Source organism: Prunus avium, chromosome 8 (assembly GCF_965620075.1).
Source record: "Prunus avium chromosome 8, drPruAviu1.hap1.1, whole genome shotgun sequence".
NCBI lineage: Eukaryota > Viridiplantae > Streptophyta > Magnoliopsida > Rosales > Rosaceae > Prunus > Prunus avium.
Genome location: NC_142291.1, coordinates 3318389 through 3337392, shown reverse-complemented (window position 1 = coordinate 3337392; position 19004 = coordinate 3318389). Strand labels below are relative to the sequence as shown.

At 36.4% G+C, this 19004-nt stretch overlaps 3 protein-coding genes and 1 pseudogene across 3 annotated transcripts; 3 read left to right on the top strand and 1 right to left on the bottom strand.

Moving 5' to 3' along the window:
- The first annotated feature begins 7 nt into the window (after positions 1-7).
- Positions 8-1096, top strand: LOC110766257 (uncharacterized). Its single transcript, XM_021969549.2, has one exon. The coding sequence runs from the start codon at positions 8-10 to the stop codon at positions 1094-1096; it is 1089 nt and encodes a 362-aa protein (XP_021825241.2).
- Positions 1096-1993, top strand: LOC148291139 (uncharacterized). Its single transcript, XM_088244987.1, has one exon. It carries the CDS (start codon positions 1096-1098, stop codon positions 1819-1821), a length of 726 nt encoding a protein of 241 aa, XP_088101113.1. The 3' UTR covers positions 1822-1993.
- Positions 1994-5522: 3529 nt separating this feature from the next.
- On the bottom strand, positions 5523-6586 carry LOC110766259 (vacuolar iron transporter homolog 4-like). The gene has a single exon (XM_021969551.2). It carries the CDS (start codon positions 6473-6475, stop codon positions 5789-5791), a length of 687 nt encoding a protein of 228 aa, XP_021825243.2. The 5' UTR covers positions 6476-6586; the 3' UTR covers positions 5523-5788.
- Positions 6587-15352: 8766 nt separating this feature from the next.
- On the top strand, positions 15353-17632 carry LOC110746397 (receptor-like protein 3 pseudogene; annotated as a pseudogene).
- The last annotated feature ends 1372 nt before the right edge of the window (positions 17633-19004 follow it).

The following is a 19004-nucleotide window of genomic DNA, read 5'->3' as shown; positions in this document are numbered from 1 at the left end:
CACTGAGATGCTGAATATAGCTGCTGCTTCTTTTTATTGCAGCAGTCGGAGATGGAGAGGTATGCCTTGTCTTCACTCTAACTCCACTCTTGTTGTTTTCGACAACAATTACTTTGCTTTCTTTCACTCTCAACCTTCGAAACCAATCAAATCTACAAGAACCCAACTAGACCAGCCAGTGAGAGACTCGCCCAAAATCACAAATGTTGAGGATGCTTTCAATGTGTTTGATAGGATGCTCCAAATGCGTCCTCGGCCTTCAGTTGTTCGTTTCACTCAAATATTGGGTCAAGTTGCAAAATTGAAACATTACTCGGCCGTCATCTCCCTGTATAACCAAATCGGTGTGTCGAGAATTGGACATGATGTTTATAACCTAACCATTGTCATTAATTGTTATTGTCATTTGAACCAAATGGGTTTTAGTTTATCTGTCTTGGGAAAATTCTTCAAAGTTGGTCTTGAACCAGATGTCTTTACTTTCAACACTTTAATCCGCGGCTATCTGCTCGAGAATAGAGTGGCGGAGGCGGCAGGAATTTTCAACAAAATGATTGCGGGAGATAATTGCCAGCCTAATGTGGTTACTTATGGCACACTAGTAAAGGGCTTTTGCATGAGGGGTAACAACCGTGCAGCGATTCAATTGCTTAGGAAGATGGAGGAAGGGGTTTGCAAGCCTAACCTAGTTGTCTATAACACAATCATCGACAGTCTTTGTAAGGATACACTAGTTGATGATGCATTAAACCTCTTCTCAGAAATGATGTGCAAGGGTATTGCTCCAAATGTCATTACCTATACATCCTTGATTCATGGAGTTTGCAAATTAGGCGAGTGGAAAGAAGCTACAAGGTTGTTGAATGAAATGGTGAGTAAAAATATCTTTCCAAATGTGTTCACGTTCAGCATCTTGGTAGACACACTTTGTAAGGAGGGAATGGTCGTGGAAGCAGAAGGCGTGGTTGAGATGATGATTCAAAGAGATATTGATCCTAATACAGTTACGTACACTTCACTCATGGATGGTTACTGTTTGCGAGGAGAAATAGGCAAGGCACAAAATGTTTTTGAACTAGGCTTAGCAAGGGCTTGATGGTTAATGTTGTTAGTTACAACACATTGATAAATGGATATTGTAAGCTTAAAAAAATAGATGAGGCCATGATGCTTTTTCTGGATATGTCTCATAAGGGACTAGTTGCAAATACCGTTACCTACAACACTCTTCTGGATGGTTTTGGCAAAGCAGGTAGAATACAGGATGCACAAAAGTTGTTCTCTGAGATGCAAGCTTGTGGCCAACTTCCAAATGTTCAAACTTATTCTATTTTACTGGATGGCCTGTGTAAAAACCAACAACTTTCTAGGGCAATGCAATTGTTTGGAGAGATGGAAGCGAAGAAGTTGGATATTAATATTGTGATTTACAATATTCTTATTGAAGGTTTGTGCATAGCTGGAAAAATTGAATCTGCAAGGGATCTCTTTTGTGGTTTATCATCAAAAGGACATCCACCTGATCTGAGGACATACAATATAATGATTAATGGACTCTGTATCGTGGGCCTAACAAGTGAAGCAGAAAAGTTTCTTATCCAAATGGAAGAGAAAGGCTGTTCTCCTGATGGTTGCACCTATAACACAATTATCCGAGGGTTCATCCATAATAAACAGACATCAACGGCGATGGTACTTATTCAAACAATGGTAGAGAAGGGTTTTTCTGCAGATGCATCAACAATGGAGTTGATAGTTAATTTACTGTCGAAGGATGAAGTAGATCCTGCTTTGTTGCCTTTGATAAAAAAATCACTGTGAAATTAATATGCATTTGTGGACAATGAAATTTGGAACCGCTGCACCTTCAACGACCATAAAGGTATTACAGTGGTTGTGCGTGTGGCAGGAGGTGAAAATGCCTTCTCACTTGCATCCTTAATTTCTGGTATTAATTCTGTTTAATGGGATATCTAGCACTCTTTCGAACTTTTCCCTTTATCTATGATGATTTATTTACTTTGTATTCCTATCACTTAGCATCTTGCAGTATATAGAAGGTCAAATATATAAATTTAGGTGTGCCTTCTCACGAATCTCCTAGCTTGAAATGTTTCTACAGATACTTGTCTACTGTTTCAGGTATCAGAGACCTTGACAAAACATAGACCATTATAGGTTAAGTCAATTGACATTGACTTCAAAATTAGTCATCTACAGAGGATCTTAAAAATCAAAGGTTGATTTGTCTCTCTTCCCACATAATGTATAATATATATACCAATGGCTTCTAGTTTGAGGATGAAATAATGAGCCTAAACTTTGGCAATTCATTGATGTTCTGGAGAGGAGTGTGTTATTTTGGGATAGTTCCTTGATTGAACTTGTGTTGAGTTTATGTTAACTAAACTAATTTTCCAAGTTAAAACTCTTTTTGTTTCTTGTCTGGTTCATATATACCAGTCAAACTCTTTAGATGGTTTCCTTGGTTAGAAGTTGGAACTAGTTAGCCATGATGGAAAATACTTGCCCCAATGCCAGGATTGGGATTGGAAGGGAAGGGAGAATTTTTACGAAGTGATTTTTGAATGAAGTGAACTATATATTTTCTATCAAAAAGAAAATGACATGCTTTAATTTGCAGCTAGTTTATGTTTTCTTTTCATATTTCCACCCATACAGTAAGTAAAACTCATGTGTGTTTGTAAAGGCCTATATTTGTACAATTTGTGTAATTTTGGCATTGGTTTAGGACAACTGTCATTTATTGAGTTTGATGGTGCAGTTGCAGTTATTGTGATTGAGTTTAAATGAAATAATAAAATTTGACAGCATTTAATAATAGTTTTGTAATTTTGAGGTTTTTTCGTTGCGTGATTGTAAAATTACATCCTATTTTTTAGGCATTGGCCTTATGTAAATTAGGTAAAATTCATAATATGAAAAATAATTTTACAATCACGTGTAAAAGCTCACATTTTTTCTGACCAAAAAGACCCTTAAAAAATAAATCGATAGTATTAGCATTCATAATTCATACAAACTACAATAGTCTACAACGATTTTTCATATTATGAAAACATCGTATTATAATTTGATTATCAATACAAGCAAAATCATATTTCTCAATATAAACAACCAAGCTAACACTCTATCATTGATATCTCATTTGGTTATGCGTGGCGAAGCCTAAGCCTCGAGACATTGAGACGTAAGCTTTTTTGACAAATTATTTTAATTAAGAAAATATAAAACAACTAAAAAGGACTTTTTTATTATACAATATATATAAATAAAAATATATATATTTTGTGGTTAGAAATAAATCACCTCAGAAGTGACAAGGTTCAAAACATTAAAATACAGGCTAAGTGCAGTGATTCTATTGGGTGAATGAAAAGAAGATGGTAGGGATTATATGGAATTTAAAAGGCAGAGTTTTGGTCAAAATAGGGGATTTTACAAACCAAACGGTGGTGTCTTTATTGTATGAGCCAGACTACACGAAACACATTGTTTCATTAAAAAATGGTAATGCTAGGCTTACCACAATTTTCATACCACATTTGTATCATATCTCTAATAGAGGTGGAGCCCACTAATATAACGGGGTCCGTCTCTATTAGAGAGGTGGTACAAATGTGGTATGAAAATTGTGGTAAGCCTAGCATTTTCCTTAAAAAAAACCTCACACATCTCAATCTGACGTCTTCAAGGAAAACAAAAGTTGAGTTAGGGTTGGGTCTTCTTCCTCGTGGGGAATTAGCCATTGACGGCGCCAAACAAAGCTTACATTGCATGGCAACCATAGCTGCTGCGCCCGTTGTAGGGGTCAACAAATTTCGCTCAAGTGTCAAATTCCGGCATTATGGGGCTCAATTGACCACCTTTGCTCCAACGGGAGTCCGTCCCTGAGTGTACTCAGTTAATTTTAGGGTTGGTTTAGCAGCACTCATAAAAAATTCAATGATATTAATGATATTGTAGTGTCAAGTGACGAGAAAAAAGGACTCAGTTACCCATATAACAATTACCATCCTATATATATATGGAGGTGGCATGATTTTACAAATCGTTCCCAAATGTCCTATATAATCCATCAAAACAAAAGACTCGAGGCTTTCCCATACTGCAATAATGCAATTGGTGCTTTTTTGGTTATAGTCGAGTCATTACCTTTTCCCTACCCACTACGTCATATATATATACATCGTCATTATCAAAACTGTTGCGCTGTTGGCAACACTATGTACCGGATATCGTGATGATTATTTGTCCTATTGATTGAGACAAGTGGATATGGAAGAAGACGAAAAGAAATTTACAAAGTTTATAGATGTGTACTTGTAGTTTGAGTCAGAGGTATATCCCCTAAATTTTTCTAACAAAAACAATATGAAATAATTAAAAATACGAATTAGGTCTTAATTTAGTTGTACTTCCCAATATTAAAATACGTTCCAATTTAAAATTCCAAATTAAAAATACGAACATTCACCCTTCATCTGAGGGACATGATGATTGATAAAAATTTGAAGTTTTTGTTTTTGTGTTTTTACACACATTGAGTATGACAAAATTAAAAAGTTGGGTAACTTTATTGGTCATAATTTTTAAAGGGGAGCTAAGTCGGCAAACTTTCACTTCCTTAAAAGTAAGGCTACATACATTTTTTTTAGTTATTTAACAATTTTTGTATATCCATAAATTTTGAACCCAGAACCTCCACAACATGTTAAATATATTATTTGAGTTTAATGTTATTTCTCTTTCTAAAATTGGAACTCATAACAACCTCCAACATATTAAACATATGACATTTTTTAGTGCTATTTTTCTTTCTAATGGTTTTTTTTTTTAATACAAAACGATAGTTTAAACTACAAAGAGGTCAATAGAATTTAGCTCAGTGGCAAAGGGGACAGGATCCGTTGTCCCCATTTTTTCCATGTCCCTTTGTGTCCCATGCATAATTTTTTGACACGTGTCTATATTTAACCCCAACATAACATTGTTAACTTGAATAAAATTTTAAAAATAAAAACTTAATATTGAAACGAAAAAACAAAACAAACAAAAATAACCTAGCAGCCGCTAATCTCAACAGCCAACCCAACTCCTGACACCCACCCACATCCGCCGGTCAATATCCTGACATTTTCCCCAAGCCTTCCAAGATGGGAGACCTTTGAGGTTGCAATAGATAGGAGATTGAGAGAGACACAGGGGAGAGGGCTGGTCTGCAGTGAGGAGGACAAGGGGTTGTGGCGGGTGAGGTGGTGGGCGCTCGGACTGGTGGCTGTTTGGTTATATTTATTCTTTTAATGTTTAATTTTTATTTTTCTAATTTATTCAAGTTAACAGTGTTATATTAGGGTTAAGTTGTTGGACACGTGTCAAAAAATTATACAAGGGATACGACGGGACATGGAAAATGGAGACAGCAGATTCCATCCCGGGGAAAAGCGTCTTGATTTGCAGATAGTGTGTTAGAATAAGTTCTTTGTTGATTAAACTAAAGAGGCCTTGGGAAATCCCACTTACATTCCTCAAAATAAAATATATGATCAGTTACGTGCGTGATCTTTATAGTACTTTTATTCCCCAATAACACTATGGGTTTCCTTTCTTTTGAGACTCAACTTACACCAAGAAAATTAGCAAAACTCACTCCCTATACACATCTTGTCATCTTTCATTACACAAAAACCAAAAGTAGAAAAAAGAGAACATAAAAAAGATGAAACATGTAATAACACAGTAACAATGGATACAAGATCAAGGTGTTTCACAGCCCACTAGAGCCAATCAACTTGGTTAACCCAAAGGTTATAGCCATGGCCATCCAACCTCCAACCAAAACCCTCATCATTGATCTCATAATTGGTGCCTTCCCCAATTTAGCCCCCAACCACCCAAACACCACCAAAGCCAAGCTCACAGCTGCAGCCACAACTCCTAACCTCACCTTATACTCCCTTATGAACGAAGCTGCTAGCAATGGGACCATTGCCCCTACTGAAAACGCAAGAGCTGAAGCAGCCGCAGCTTGCAAAGGGTTGGGCAGGCTCTCCTTTTCGTTGTCTCCCTCGCTATCACCATCTTCCGCCACGTGTGCCAGATTCTTTTGCTTGTTCTGATTGTCCCTTTTCATTTGAGCCACCTCTATGTCCAACTGGGAGTACACAGAGACAAACTCTCCAATGGCCATGCTGCATGCCCCGGCAACTAGTCCGGCGAACCCAGTTAGGATCATGACCTTGATGTCTTCCTTGACAGCTCCTACGCCCATCATCAACGACGCTGTTGAGATTAGGCCATCATTGGCGCCTAGGACGGCGGCGCGAAGCCACTGGGAGCGTTTTGAGTAGTCGAACTCATTTTGATCTAGGGTTTGTTGGTGTTCTAGGTCGTTTGTGGTGATTGGGATGGCACACTTGCCTTCGTTAATGGATGTTTGGCTGTTTGGCGCCATGGAAAAATGAATGAGAAAAGTGGATAACGGGGAAGATTAAGGATTATGGGTGTGTTGTTCTGAAATGAGGGAGAGAGAGAGATTTGCTAAGTGTGGAGGACACACGCTCACAAGTAAGGTATATATGGTGGAAGAGGTTCAATTATGGAGGAGGCAAAGGTGGGGTATAGCCACTAATGGGAAAAAAAAGCAAAGAATAAGTGTGTTTTATTTTTGCTTCATTTTAAAAAGAATGTTTTGAACATTAAGCAGATGAATAAATTATCACGAAAATAATTAGTTAATTTGACTAATTGCCTTGGTGGTCAAATGGCGAGACTTGCGTCGTAGTTTGGTAGAAAGTGGAATTCATATGATATGTCCACTAATTCAGTACGAAAGTGAAACCCTATTAGCGTGAATTTAACTGAGATATCATCTGAGAAAGATGGAATAAATACAAGGGAAAACCATTCTAAAATAAAAAAGGGTGAAAGCAGAAATCATTAATTTAAGTTTTTGATTACATATGGGAATAAAACTTTTTGAGAGATAATTTAAAAGCAGATACCCTAAATACCTTGTTCTCTTATACCAGTGATATCCACGACAATGCTCAAAGTTTTAGTGATGCAAATCCTACTAGGTGTTGACCTTGAATGTATGAATGCTCTATATCTTCAGAGGATAAAAAGAAAAAAAGTAGCACCTAAAAAGAAAAAGAAAAAAGAAAAAAGAACAATTGTAATATAGAATAAAGTTGAGCTGAGATAGCTGGTGGATCTCGACCCAGCTTTGCTTCTGAGCCAATTGTACAATAAGCTTCTATAATATATGAAATTAAGAAGAAAAATTAAAGATACAGATGTGGGTTAGGCTCGTTGATCATGTTCAAATCTCCCTCTCTGTAGATTAATTTAGACTATCGCTTGTACCAAAATAAAGAAAATTAAGAAGAAATTCAAGATCGGAAATTAGAACAAACAGACGAATGTGATCAGAGGAAACGTAAAAGGAAATTAAAGACATATACTTTTAAGCAATTACACCTGAAAAAATAAAAAATAAACCCAGCTCGATCATGAGCAAAGCGTGACTATGGAACCAGACAAAAGCTGGAAAGACAAACTCTTATGCAATCTTTCGTACATGGTTATCAAAACGGATGCAATAATTCAAGGCTTTCCCTTCCCTTTATGACTTTTTCTAATTCTTTCGGTTATGGTCTTCTTATTATATAGTTTATATTTTGGTATATTAGCTTTGCTCATCTGAAAGAATCAAGTGGACGCGGTTTCTATGACTTGGTTTGCCAGAAGCAAATGTAATTGGACCCAATTTTCTGTGGATTCTAAACTACTTAAAACCTGATCCCATACACATCAAATCAGTGGGATTTGTACATTTTAACCCAAATTTGTGCGGCCAACCAAAAAGAAAGAAGCTCCAATCTGTTCATAAATACTAAAAACATTATATAGTATGCACACATAATGAAACAAATGATAATAAAAGAGTACATAGATTGAATGTTATACTATCAAATTTGTCAGTTTCATATGACTTATATGATAATATAATCATGAGTGTCCATTAGTAAAAGAGTTCATTATAAGGCTTTGCCAAATTAATCGAAATCCTCGATTATCGTAGTAGAAGTTCAACAAAATTTCATCGATCCCAATAAATTAAGAGTCACCAAATCTGCTCAAGAAAGATGTGTTAGTACACATGTCAGTGAGTGATAATGCCAGTGGGGTACAACACAATTGGTTGAGTTCTTCCATCTCCACCCATGTAGGCAGAGGTTCGAACCCCAGGCACCCAATGATATTTGTGTAAACCCCCTTCCCCAAAATATCTTGTACTAATGAAAAAAAATGTTAGTATGCTTGTTAATAATAAATGAAATTCATAATTTATCTACACATGATAATAAGTGTAAAAACCGTCACACCTAGTTGTTGCATTTTTTTTTGACAAGTTCAGCAGTATATTCATTATAGCTGGTTTGTAAGTCATTTCTTCATAAGAAAATTCATATTCTTTTACACCACCATTTGATTAATAAATTCCTATCAAATGTACGCCACAGAACACCAACTTATACTAAGTATGATTGCTGAAGAACCTGTATACTAAAAAAAGTTGAGCAATGGATTGCTGAAGAAGAAAGCACTGAGTGTCGATAAAGAAAGAGTGGGGATTGGATAATATAAGAAAATGGAAGGGAGTGTGCATTCCATACGAATGCCACCACCATCTTGATTTTATATTGAGTCAAAGAAATCGAATTAGGGTTCTTTATCTTCTCTCGTCCTTTCTTTTCAGCGTCCCACAATCCCACTCAAATGGCTTTTTATGGCTCTCTTTGGAGCAATAAATGACTTTTGTTTTGTGTACAGCCAACGTACCAAAGAAGCTTTTTTGAATGTCTGTGTTTTAATTCTTTTAGTGGACCGCCCAATTGTTTTCTCTACTTGAAGCCAAAATCTCTCCCTGATCATGGCCAAGCAACAACTTTGGATATTAGGTAGCAAAAAAAGTATATTTAAATCATTATCCCAAACAGTGGGTGAATGATATCAATCTAAATCTTTATATATATATATATATATATATGTAAGTATATACATACTCATAGAGTACGCTCTTTCTACCACATTATTTCTGAAATCAAACTTTCATTATGAAACCATGGATTTAATCTCGTTATAAATCATAGATTTAATTATGTATTCATTAAGTAGAATTTTATATAGAAATGTGGATCATATATTCGGTTTTTTGCTGCTTGGGTATGCTTGACTTTTTCTTTAATCATGCCTTATCATTTATAAATCATGCATGTATATTTTCCTTTGGGTCTTCTTTTCCCTTTTAGCATCAAAGAACCAAACTCTTTTTTCTCTCAAAACCAAAGCACCTCTTCTCCGTTCAATCACTCTTCTTCTCCAAACTTATATTTTGTGCATCTCTTTTCATCTTGTTAAACTATAAAAGATTAAAAAATAAAACAAGATTATGTGTAGTTACTCATACTTTTTTGCATGGAATGGAAATAGTGAAAAATGGGATTCAGCTCTTACTTCGTGTAGGCTATAGTCTTTCGAGAGCACAACAAATTATCATGTGTCCCCAACTCGTTTTGTCCCACACTTATAACAATATAGAGAGTGCCCTTGTATTTGGTGGGACTCTCTGTGTATCAACGTTTGGTTAAAGGCTTCGGTCGCACACAAAAATTTCTCCTCCTCCTCGTCGAGGGTTACATCGTCTAGACTTGAATCATAACATTAGTGTTATACTTAATACGAAGTCTTTCATTTTCGTTTCATTGTTTAGGTTATACTTAAAAAAGAAAGTCCTTTCCTTTGGGTGGTCGATTGTAGCAACATTATCGTAGCATTAGTGTTTCATGCGGTGGCCCACGTTGATCTGGAGCTGCACGTAGAACAAGTAATGGTAACATTGAGCTAATAGCATATGCAATATCTTGGACAAAAACAAAACCAACCTAATTCCTTTCACGTCTTTTTGTTGCCCCAATTCACCACTGTGTGAGTGAGTTTGCTGGGATGGGACTGCATTGCCTCCATAATATAATATGGAGACTACTGGTCATGGTGTGTGTGATGTTTTTGTGGGTTAGGCCTGTCATATCCATATCAAGTTCAATTGGATTATAGTGGAATACACCTTGAATTCAACAAGGGGATCAACTTCCAAAAAGGAGTTAGACAGTTTAACACACTTCTGTGTGTGCATGAGAGCTCATGTCTTCTTGTTTCAGCCCAAATCATGTCACAAAAAAATACAAAAGAAAAGTACATGCATCTCGTTACCAAAGGTAGATAATTTTAGGGCCGTTTAGAAGACACTTGTGCTCATATAAGTGATTTTTGTAGGAGCGTATTATAAAGGCTCGTTTGGGAGTGATTTTAGTTCTAAATAAGCCAATAATCACTTTAAGTGGTTTTAATTGATTTTATAGAGAAGCACATGGGAGGTGTTTCTCCCCATAATCGTTTAAACCCACTTAAAGTGATTATATGGAGACGCATGTGGGAGTTGCTTCTCCCCACAAGTGATTATGGTCCTCCGAAAATCACTCCTAAACAAGCCCTTAAACGGATATAAGGTGAAATGATTCTCCATAGCAGTGATTATTGGTCTCTCCAGAATCACTCCCCCAACGAGTCCTAAGTATGTTGAAATATTTATAAAAAAATTCCAAGTGTTTATTGGAAAGGGACTTGGAAGTGATTTCTAAAAGAACACCTATAGAAAACGCTCTCATGTCCAAAAAATACTTTTAAAATTTTATGTCAAACGCTTTCAAAAGTAGTACCAAATCAAAACTCGAATTTACTAGGGAGCTTCACTAATATACCCAAAATGGGTGCTGAAATTATAAAAAAACCCCATATGGAAAACACTTTATAAACACACCCAAAATCCATTTATTAAATAACAAATTAGTGTTGAAGTTCCAATAAATTACAAGCACTGCCACTATCAAGCCCAACAGAAAAAAAACTCAAAAAGCACCCAGAACAATCCCAGCCCAAACTTATAAAAAAGCCCAAAGATTTTACCATCTCCAAAACCATAATTTCGTTCAAAAAAATGGAAAACAAAAACGTAACTTCCAGCCTGTGACTTCAATTAACCATCTCTGCCAAACGTCCCTTCAGTCACCGTCTTCATCAAAGTGTCTTCTTCATCTCTCGAAATCGAAACTCCATAACCACCACCAAGCTTGATCTACTTTAAAAAACAAACACCACACACTGACCTCCACCTACAAAACCAAGACAAAATTTCAGAGAATAATTTCAACAAGAAAACGCTTCAAAGGTAAGACATTTACAAACCAAACTTACACTGTAATTTTGATTAATTGCTATAGAGTTCCAGTCTAGGGTAATAACAGTATTTTAGATTCGAATCAAGGACAAAATCTTGAAACTATATTGGATTTCACTATTGCATTGATTGCTTACTATCAGTATTTTAGTCGCTAGTTTACTGTCATCTGATTAATGGCTGTAAAGTTCCAATATAGGGTAATAACACTGCTTGTTTCCTCTGAAATCCTATTTTTGATGCATGTATACCACTGTAAAATTCCAGTATAGGGTATTAATACTGCTTGATTCCTCTGAAATCCTATTTGTAATGCATGTCTACCACTGTATAGTTCCAGTATGTGGTAATAACATTGGTAGACGTGCATTAGAAATATGATTTCATAGCAAACAAGCAGTGTTATTACCCTATACTGGAACTTTACAGTGGTAGACGTGCATTAGAAATAGGATTTTATAGCAAACAAGCAGTGTTATTACCCTAGACTGGAACTTTACAGTGGTAGACGTGCATTAGAAATAGGATTTCATAGCAAACAAGCAGTGTTATTACCCTAGACTGGAACTTAACAGTGGTAGACGTGCATTACAAATACGATTTCATAGCAAACAAGCAGTGTTATTACTCTATACTGGAACTTTACAGTGGTAGACATGCATTAGAAATAGGATTTCATAGCAAACAAGCAGTGTTATTACCCCATACTGGAACTTTACAGTGGTAGACGTGTGATTTCATAGCAAATAAGCAGTGTTATTACCCTAAACTGGAACTTAACAGTGGTAGACGTGCATTAGAAATAGGATTTCATAGCAATTAAGTAGTGTTATTACCCTATACTGGAACTTTACAGTGGTAGACATGCATAAGAAATAGGATTTCATAGCAAACAAGCAGTGTTATTACCCTATACTGGAACTTTACAGTGGTATACATACATTAGAAATAGGATTTCATAGCAAACAAGCAGTGTTATTACCCTATACTGGAACTTTATAGTGATAAACAGAAAAAACACGAATATACTCAAATTCAACTGAAAAAGCATACCTCAATTAGTATGAAAACCAAATCGAATATCACAAATTTCTAACCACATCTCAAACAGCAAATCCACAACCAAACATAATCTGAAATCAATCCAAATTATAAACAAAAAGAAATTAAAATCACAATTTAAAACTCAAACGAATATCTAAGTACAAATTAGAACGAAATCAGAAAATCCAATAAATTACCTCCAATTCAGCAATAACAAAAATAAACAGATAAAATCAAGAAGAATAGTATCTGCATGTCAAATTTAAACTCCAAGACTGAAAAAATTAAAAACGAAAATCTAATCAGCAACTTAATTAATCAAACATGAAATCACCATACAAGACTGAGAAGCATCCCAAGTAAAGCCAGGGTGATCAAGAATTGCCTTCACAGAATTGTATCTCTTCCTCAGAACATCGAGGTGGTTCTTCAATTGTTGTTTATCAAACTTGAGACCAGTCTGCCTATTGAATTCATCTCGGATAATCTTCCATGCTAACTTTGAAAAAGCACCGCTACTCCTATTTCCTTTCCGTATTTGCTCAACTAGCAAATCTGCAAATATTTTGGTACAAAATGTTGTCCATTTGGCCCTCGATTGGTCTTGATCCGACTGACACACAACCATTTATTCGATAAACACACCACTATCACTGTGATATATCAAAAGAAACTTCAGAACCAGAGCAAGACATCACTACCAATTAAACAAAGAAGATATACGGCATTTTGGAATATATCGTCGGTGGAAATTGGCGATTCGTCGGGATTGGTGCAGATGAACGAGAAATCGTCTTCATCTTCGTTCTTCTCACAATCACCACCGGCGTCGGCGTTCTGAAAGCCTTCGTCCGGCAATTGACACCTCAAATCTACAGAGTAGCCACAGAACTCCGCGAGCTTAACCATTAGCTCTGTTCATATCGAAAAAATGGAAATTAGCGCCAAATTCAACGAAGAAACTGAAATCGAGTCAAAATTCAAGTAAATTAAGCAAAAATCAAAAGGAAAATAACGAATTGAAGCAGATGGAACAAACCTGCAAAAGAAATGGAGGCATCGGCGGCGAGAACACGTGTGAGGCCACCGACGTAACGGAGATTGTCGTCGGTCTTGTGTTGGTCCATGGCTTTGAGACTGTTTGGTTTACTTTGAAGGCAGAGAGAGGGAAGAAGGGAGAGAACATAGGAGAGATGTGGGTTTGAAGGAGGAGAGGGGCTTGAGGCTTGAGACCTCAGGGAGTGGTTTTGTTGAATTTTAATGTTTTCTGCATTCTATAGATTCTAAACGAGATCCAAAACTAATTTAATGCTAAAAAGTGTAATAAAGGTATTTGATCTTATTAATTAAATTAAAAAATATACAATTGTTGATTTTTGGGTTTATTTTGGGTGTGTTTATATATAATGAATGGTATATGGTATATTTATAGTTTTATGTCTAGGAATGGGTATTTCACTAAATTTCTAAATTTACTATTCCTTTGAGTACAAATTGCAACGGCCTTTCCAGCACAGTAGAGAAAAAGCCTTGTAAATATGAATGGGCAGATGAGCCCAAACTAACTTATGATGATGGGTTTCAAGTAGTAGAATTCTATAACGAGTGCCTTATTTAAGGTCCTTAGATGAAGGCATATCTCTTAGTCGTTAGTTCAAATTGGTTAGTTTGATCTAACGATTAAGAGATAAAACTTCATTTAAGGTCCTTATATAATGCCCTCACTATAGAATGACTCGTTTCAAGCAACTTTGATTCTCGATTTGGGCTTCTTTTGTTTTGGAGTGTTTGAAATAGTTGTGCCACCCCATATCCCGTGGTCCTCCTCAAAGCCTCAAAACTGCGTGGTGTACCAAATGGAGGCTGAACTTTAAGATATTTTCCAACTAGGGGAAGACCTAAATGTCACTAGTCATTAACAATGAAACTAGAAATATTTCATGTCTACGTTACTTGAAAGGCCAATATATTGTCAAAATGTAAGCGCAAAGCAGGCCCCATTGAGGGCCTTCCCACAAAAATATAGGAAAAAAGAATTAGAGCCTTGAATTTTCTTTCTACTCCACTAAAACCTTTGGGAAAAAGAAAAAAAAAAGTAATATGTAGTTCAGTTCAGTAATCTGAAATATCTATTTTTGTATTTTCCATTTAGAAAGGGAGATGTTATGAGCAGTTCCTTTTTTTTTTGGTTGGATATTATGCACTCCTCTTTTTTAGTTAAAAAATAAAACATAAAGGAGTGCAAGATCACTATTTTGAAGTGCTAATATCAATTCCCTTCAGAAATCATCCCTAAAAAAGTCAGCTCACTAAAACTATTTAACTATTTTATCATTGTCATAGTATTACTTGTTTGATTCTAATTAATTATCCAAATGGGATCCCGAGTCTCTGCACATAGAGATTATGCCGTTAAACTGTACGTAAGAATATGCCATTAAAGATGGCATGAAAACTAAAGTACGTAGGGACCACATACGATGAAAAGAAGGCATTCAAGGGCTGATGTCCAGTCCTTTTCATGTAGTCCTAATTAATCACTAATGTCCTTGTTATGTTGCTCTCGCCACCATTTCCAGTCAAAAACTCAAACATTAAAGAATCAAATAACACTTTGAAGTTTTTGCAAGACTTTGAATTTTTGACATGCGAAAGCATAATCTATACATATATGCATATATCACAGGAAAATTATCCGAGAACTTCTCTGGTAACCATGTTCTAGTGGCATTTGGGAAGTGGAAAGGCTTGCAATTTATACATTATAGGGTTTACCTGCCAAGAAATTTACTCAATTAATTAAGATTTTATGTCAACATTTCCAGTAGATTGTGGAGGTAGACATCTTTATTTATCCTCTATGGCACCCAGGAGTTTGACACGATATCATTTTTCTTTTCTTATGTTGTTTCTTGGTAGTTTGGTCATCACATTAATGTGTGTGTATATATATATATATATATATATATACAAGCCTCTAAGCAATCTATAACGAATATGGCAGTTCCACAAAGATCAAGCATGCTAGTTGAGCTTCATCACTCAAAGCAATTTTGCTTCTTTTTAATTCTAGTATTCTCTAGCACCATATCTACGAACCTTGCATGCAACCAAACTGAACGCAGCTCTCTCCTGTCCTTGGCTCTCAATCTGTCTTCTCCTACTTTAAATTGGAATTCTGATAATTGTTGCTCTTGGGAAGGCATCACTTGTAAAGATGGCTGGGTAACCCAATTGCTCTTACCCTCCAAAGGGCTCAAAGGAGGTGAGTTTCCCTTTTCCCTTGGTTCTCTCACACATCTCACCCACCTCAATCTCTCACACAACTCACTTTATGGTTCACTTGAAATCGGATTCCTCTTGTCATTGAATCGCCTTGAAATCCTTGATTTGAGCTATAACCTTCTTTCCGGAGAGCTTCCATATTCTCTACCATCCAGTAGTAATATCCATGTCTTGGATTTGTCCAGCAATCGCTTCCACAGTGCAATCCCATCTTCGTTCTTCCAACATGCTTGGAACTTGACTAGTTTCAATGTCAGCAACAATACCTTCATCGGATTTATCCCGTCCTCTATTTGTCTTCATTCTTCCCCCTTCATTAGGGTACTAGATTTTTCCTTGAATAAATTTAGTGGCAAAATTTCTCCCGGACTAGGGGAATGTTCCAAATTACTGGTTTTTCGTACTGGTTACAATAATCTCTCTGGAGAACTTCCGGATGATATCTATAATGCAACAACACTTCAAGAAATAGCTTTACCGATGAATTCGCTTAAAGGACCCATTAGCGATAGAATTGTCAATTTCACCAACCTTGCAGTCCTCGACCTCTACCATAATAACTTGATTGGCAAGCTACCTAAAAATACTGGGAAACTCTCCACACTAAAACTCATGCTCCTTCATTTCAACAATCTAGAAGGTTCTCTGCCCCCATCTTTGATGAACTGCACAAGCCTTATAGAACTGAATCTGGGTTTCAACAACTTCGAAGGAGAAATCTCCACCCTAAATTTCTCCAAACTTAGTCAACTTAGTAAACTTGACCTAGGAAGTAATTCCTTCAATGGTCACTTGCCAATAAGCCTTTACTCAAGCAAGTCCCTGAAAGCAATTAGGCTAAGCTCCAACTATCTAGAGGGGCAAATACAACCTGAGATTCTTTCATTAAAATCCTTGTCCTACCTTTCGCTTGGTGCCAATGAACTGACCAATGTCACAGGGGCAATGAAGATATTAATGGGTTCCAAGAGTCTTGCGACCCTCCTTCTTCCGTATAGTTTTGTAGGTGAGGAAATGCCCACTTATGAAGACATGGTTGGTTTCGACGGATTCGAAAATCTTCGAATTTTAGCTTTGGGTGATTGTGATCTCACTGGTCAAATACCTATGTGGTTATATAAGCTCAAAAAGCTAGAGATCTTGGACATGCCTTTTAATAGAATCACAGGCTCAATCCCTAGTTGGTTGGGAACTCTTCCAAGGCTCTTTTATATAAACTTTGACTCCAACCTAATTTCTGGTGAATTTCCAAAGGAGCTATGCAAACTTCCCATGTTGGTATCTGAACAAGCTGCAGCTCAAGTAGACCATAATTTTCTTGAACTGCCTATCTTCATCCAACCTGATGGTGCTCAAGCTTTACAATACACCTATTTGTCTTTCTTGCCGCCATCGATATACCTACACAACAATAGCATCAGTGGCAGCATACCTGTTGAGATTGGTGGACTGCAGCTTCTTCATGCGTTGGATCTCAGCAACAACTTCTCCAGTGAAATTCCAGACAAAATATCCAATCTCAAAAATATGGATACGTTGGATCTCTCCGTGAATCATTTGTCTGGAAAAATCCCAACATCATTGAGTCGTCTTAATTTCTTCTCATTTTTCAATGTCTCCTACAATAATCTTGAAGGACCAATACCAACAAGTACTCAGCTCCAAGGCTTCAATGCCTCTGCATTTGAGGGGAACCAAAAACTTTGTGGTGCCCCCCTCCCAAATGAATGCCTGGGAACTAATGGGATTGATGCAGGTAATAAGAATAATCAAGATGTGGACAATGGGCATGAAATCCCATGGTTTTATATTTCCCTTGCGCTTGGATTCATTGTGGGATTTTGGGGATTTTATGGTCCTTTAATGTTTAAGAAGATATGGAGATATGCATATTTCCAATTTCTAGACAATGTACAAGACAGGCTCTATGTAATCATCACAGTATGTGTGACCAGGATGCAAAGAAGGGTTAGGATCTAGATTGTACTTTATCCTTTATGTATTTCAGCCTTCTTCTTTCTGTAATATAAGGAATGTTTTGTTGTTATATTTGTGTATTGAATCTCCTAATTCTTTTCAGCAATCAGGCTATTCTTTATGTTAATAAACAAAAAATAAAAAGAACAATAAAAACGGTAAGATACAGATAAAAACATGTTATAATCTCCTTATACCTTGATACTTACAATATATTTCACAAATGAAGGATCAATCAGAGCTAGGGGTGCCATTTCTTCACTCTTCCTTACATCTCCATAAACCTGCGAAACCCTCAGAGACTTGTATCTCTCCTAACTGTAATCCATGGCTTACCCCCCAAACTTATGTCTCAAAACCCATTCAGTTTATGACAAAGAAAGTGATGCAGAACAGCCCTTAGGTATTAGATTAAGCACTTAAACAATAGAACATAGAAGAATATAAGAGACCGAGGAGACGAAATATAGATCGAAGTGACGAGATAAAGGGCAGAAACAGTAGAACAAAGAAGAATGTCGGAGGTCGAGGAGACGAAAATATAGATCGTAGGGACGAAAGAAAGGACCGAAATCCGAGAAGGAAGGACAGAAATCACATAGTTTTAAGAGAAGGTTTACTCAATATCCAAATCTGAATTTTAAAGAACTACATGGGGGTATTTATAGCAAACTAAAACCTAGACATAATAGGATAAAAATCCCTTGCTTAAACAGAAATCCTAACCCAAATAAAATAGGAAACTTAAAACTAGAAATCTGGAAATCTGGAAAAGTAGAAATCCTACTAGAATTGGGAAAACTAGAGAATCTAGGAAACTAACAAATACATTAGGAAACTAATAAATTTAGGTCATATGCGTCCTGCATCAGAAAGACACACAATGAAAGACCCAGACAGCAAAATTCCTAAACACCATCTTTAGCTTTATACAAATTCTACCTCCAAGACTACCCTCTTTCTTATTTCTTCTGTCTTCTATGCAGCACTCCACCTGAACACGAGAGAACCATCTAGCTCAAACATACAAGCAAAAACCCATCACTCACTCGACCCAAACAAACATTCATTTGTCTATATCTTTGATTTTTTGATTACCCTTTCAAGTACCTAACCTAAACTTCAGTCAAGGCAGTACACAGTCCTGATTCAACATGATTCACAATGCATGTGGAGAGGAACCTTGATGCATTCTCTCCACACATACCACCTTACAACATCATCTACACACTATCAAACATGCACATGGTTCTAATCTACTTCCAATACGTTAAAATCTACTTCCGATATGTTAAAATCTACTAACAATACGTTATCAAAAATCTGCTTCCAATAAGCCATTAAGGCCTCATCAAGAAGTTCACAAAAATCTACC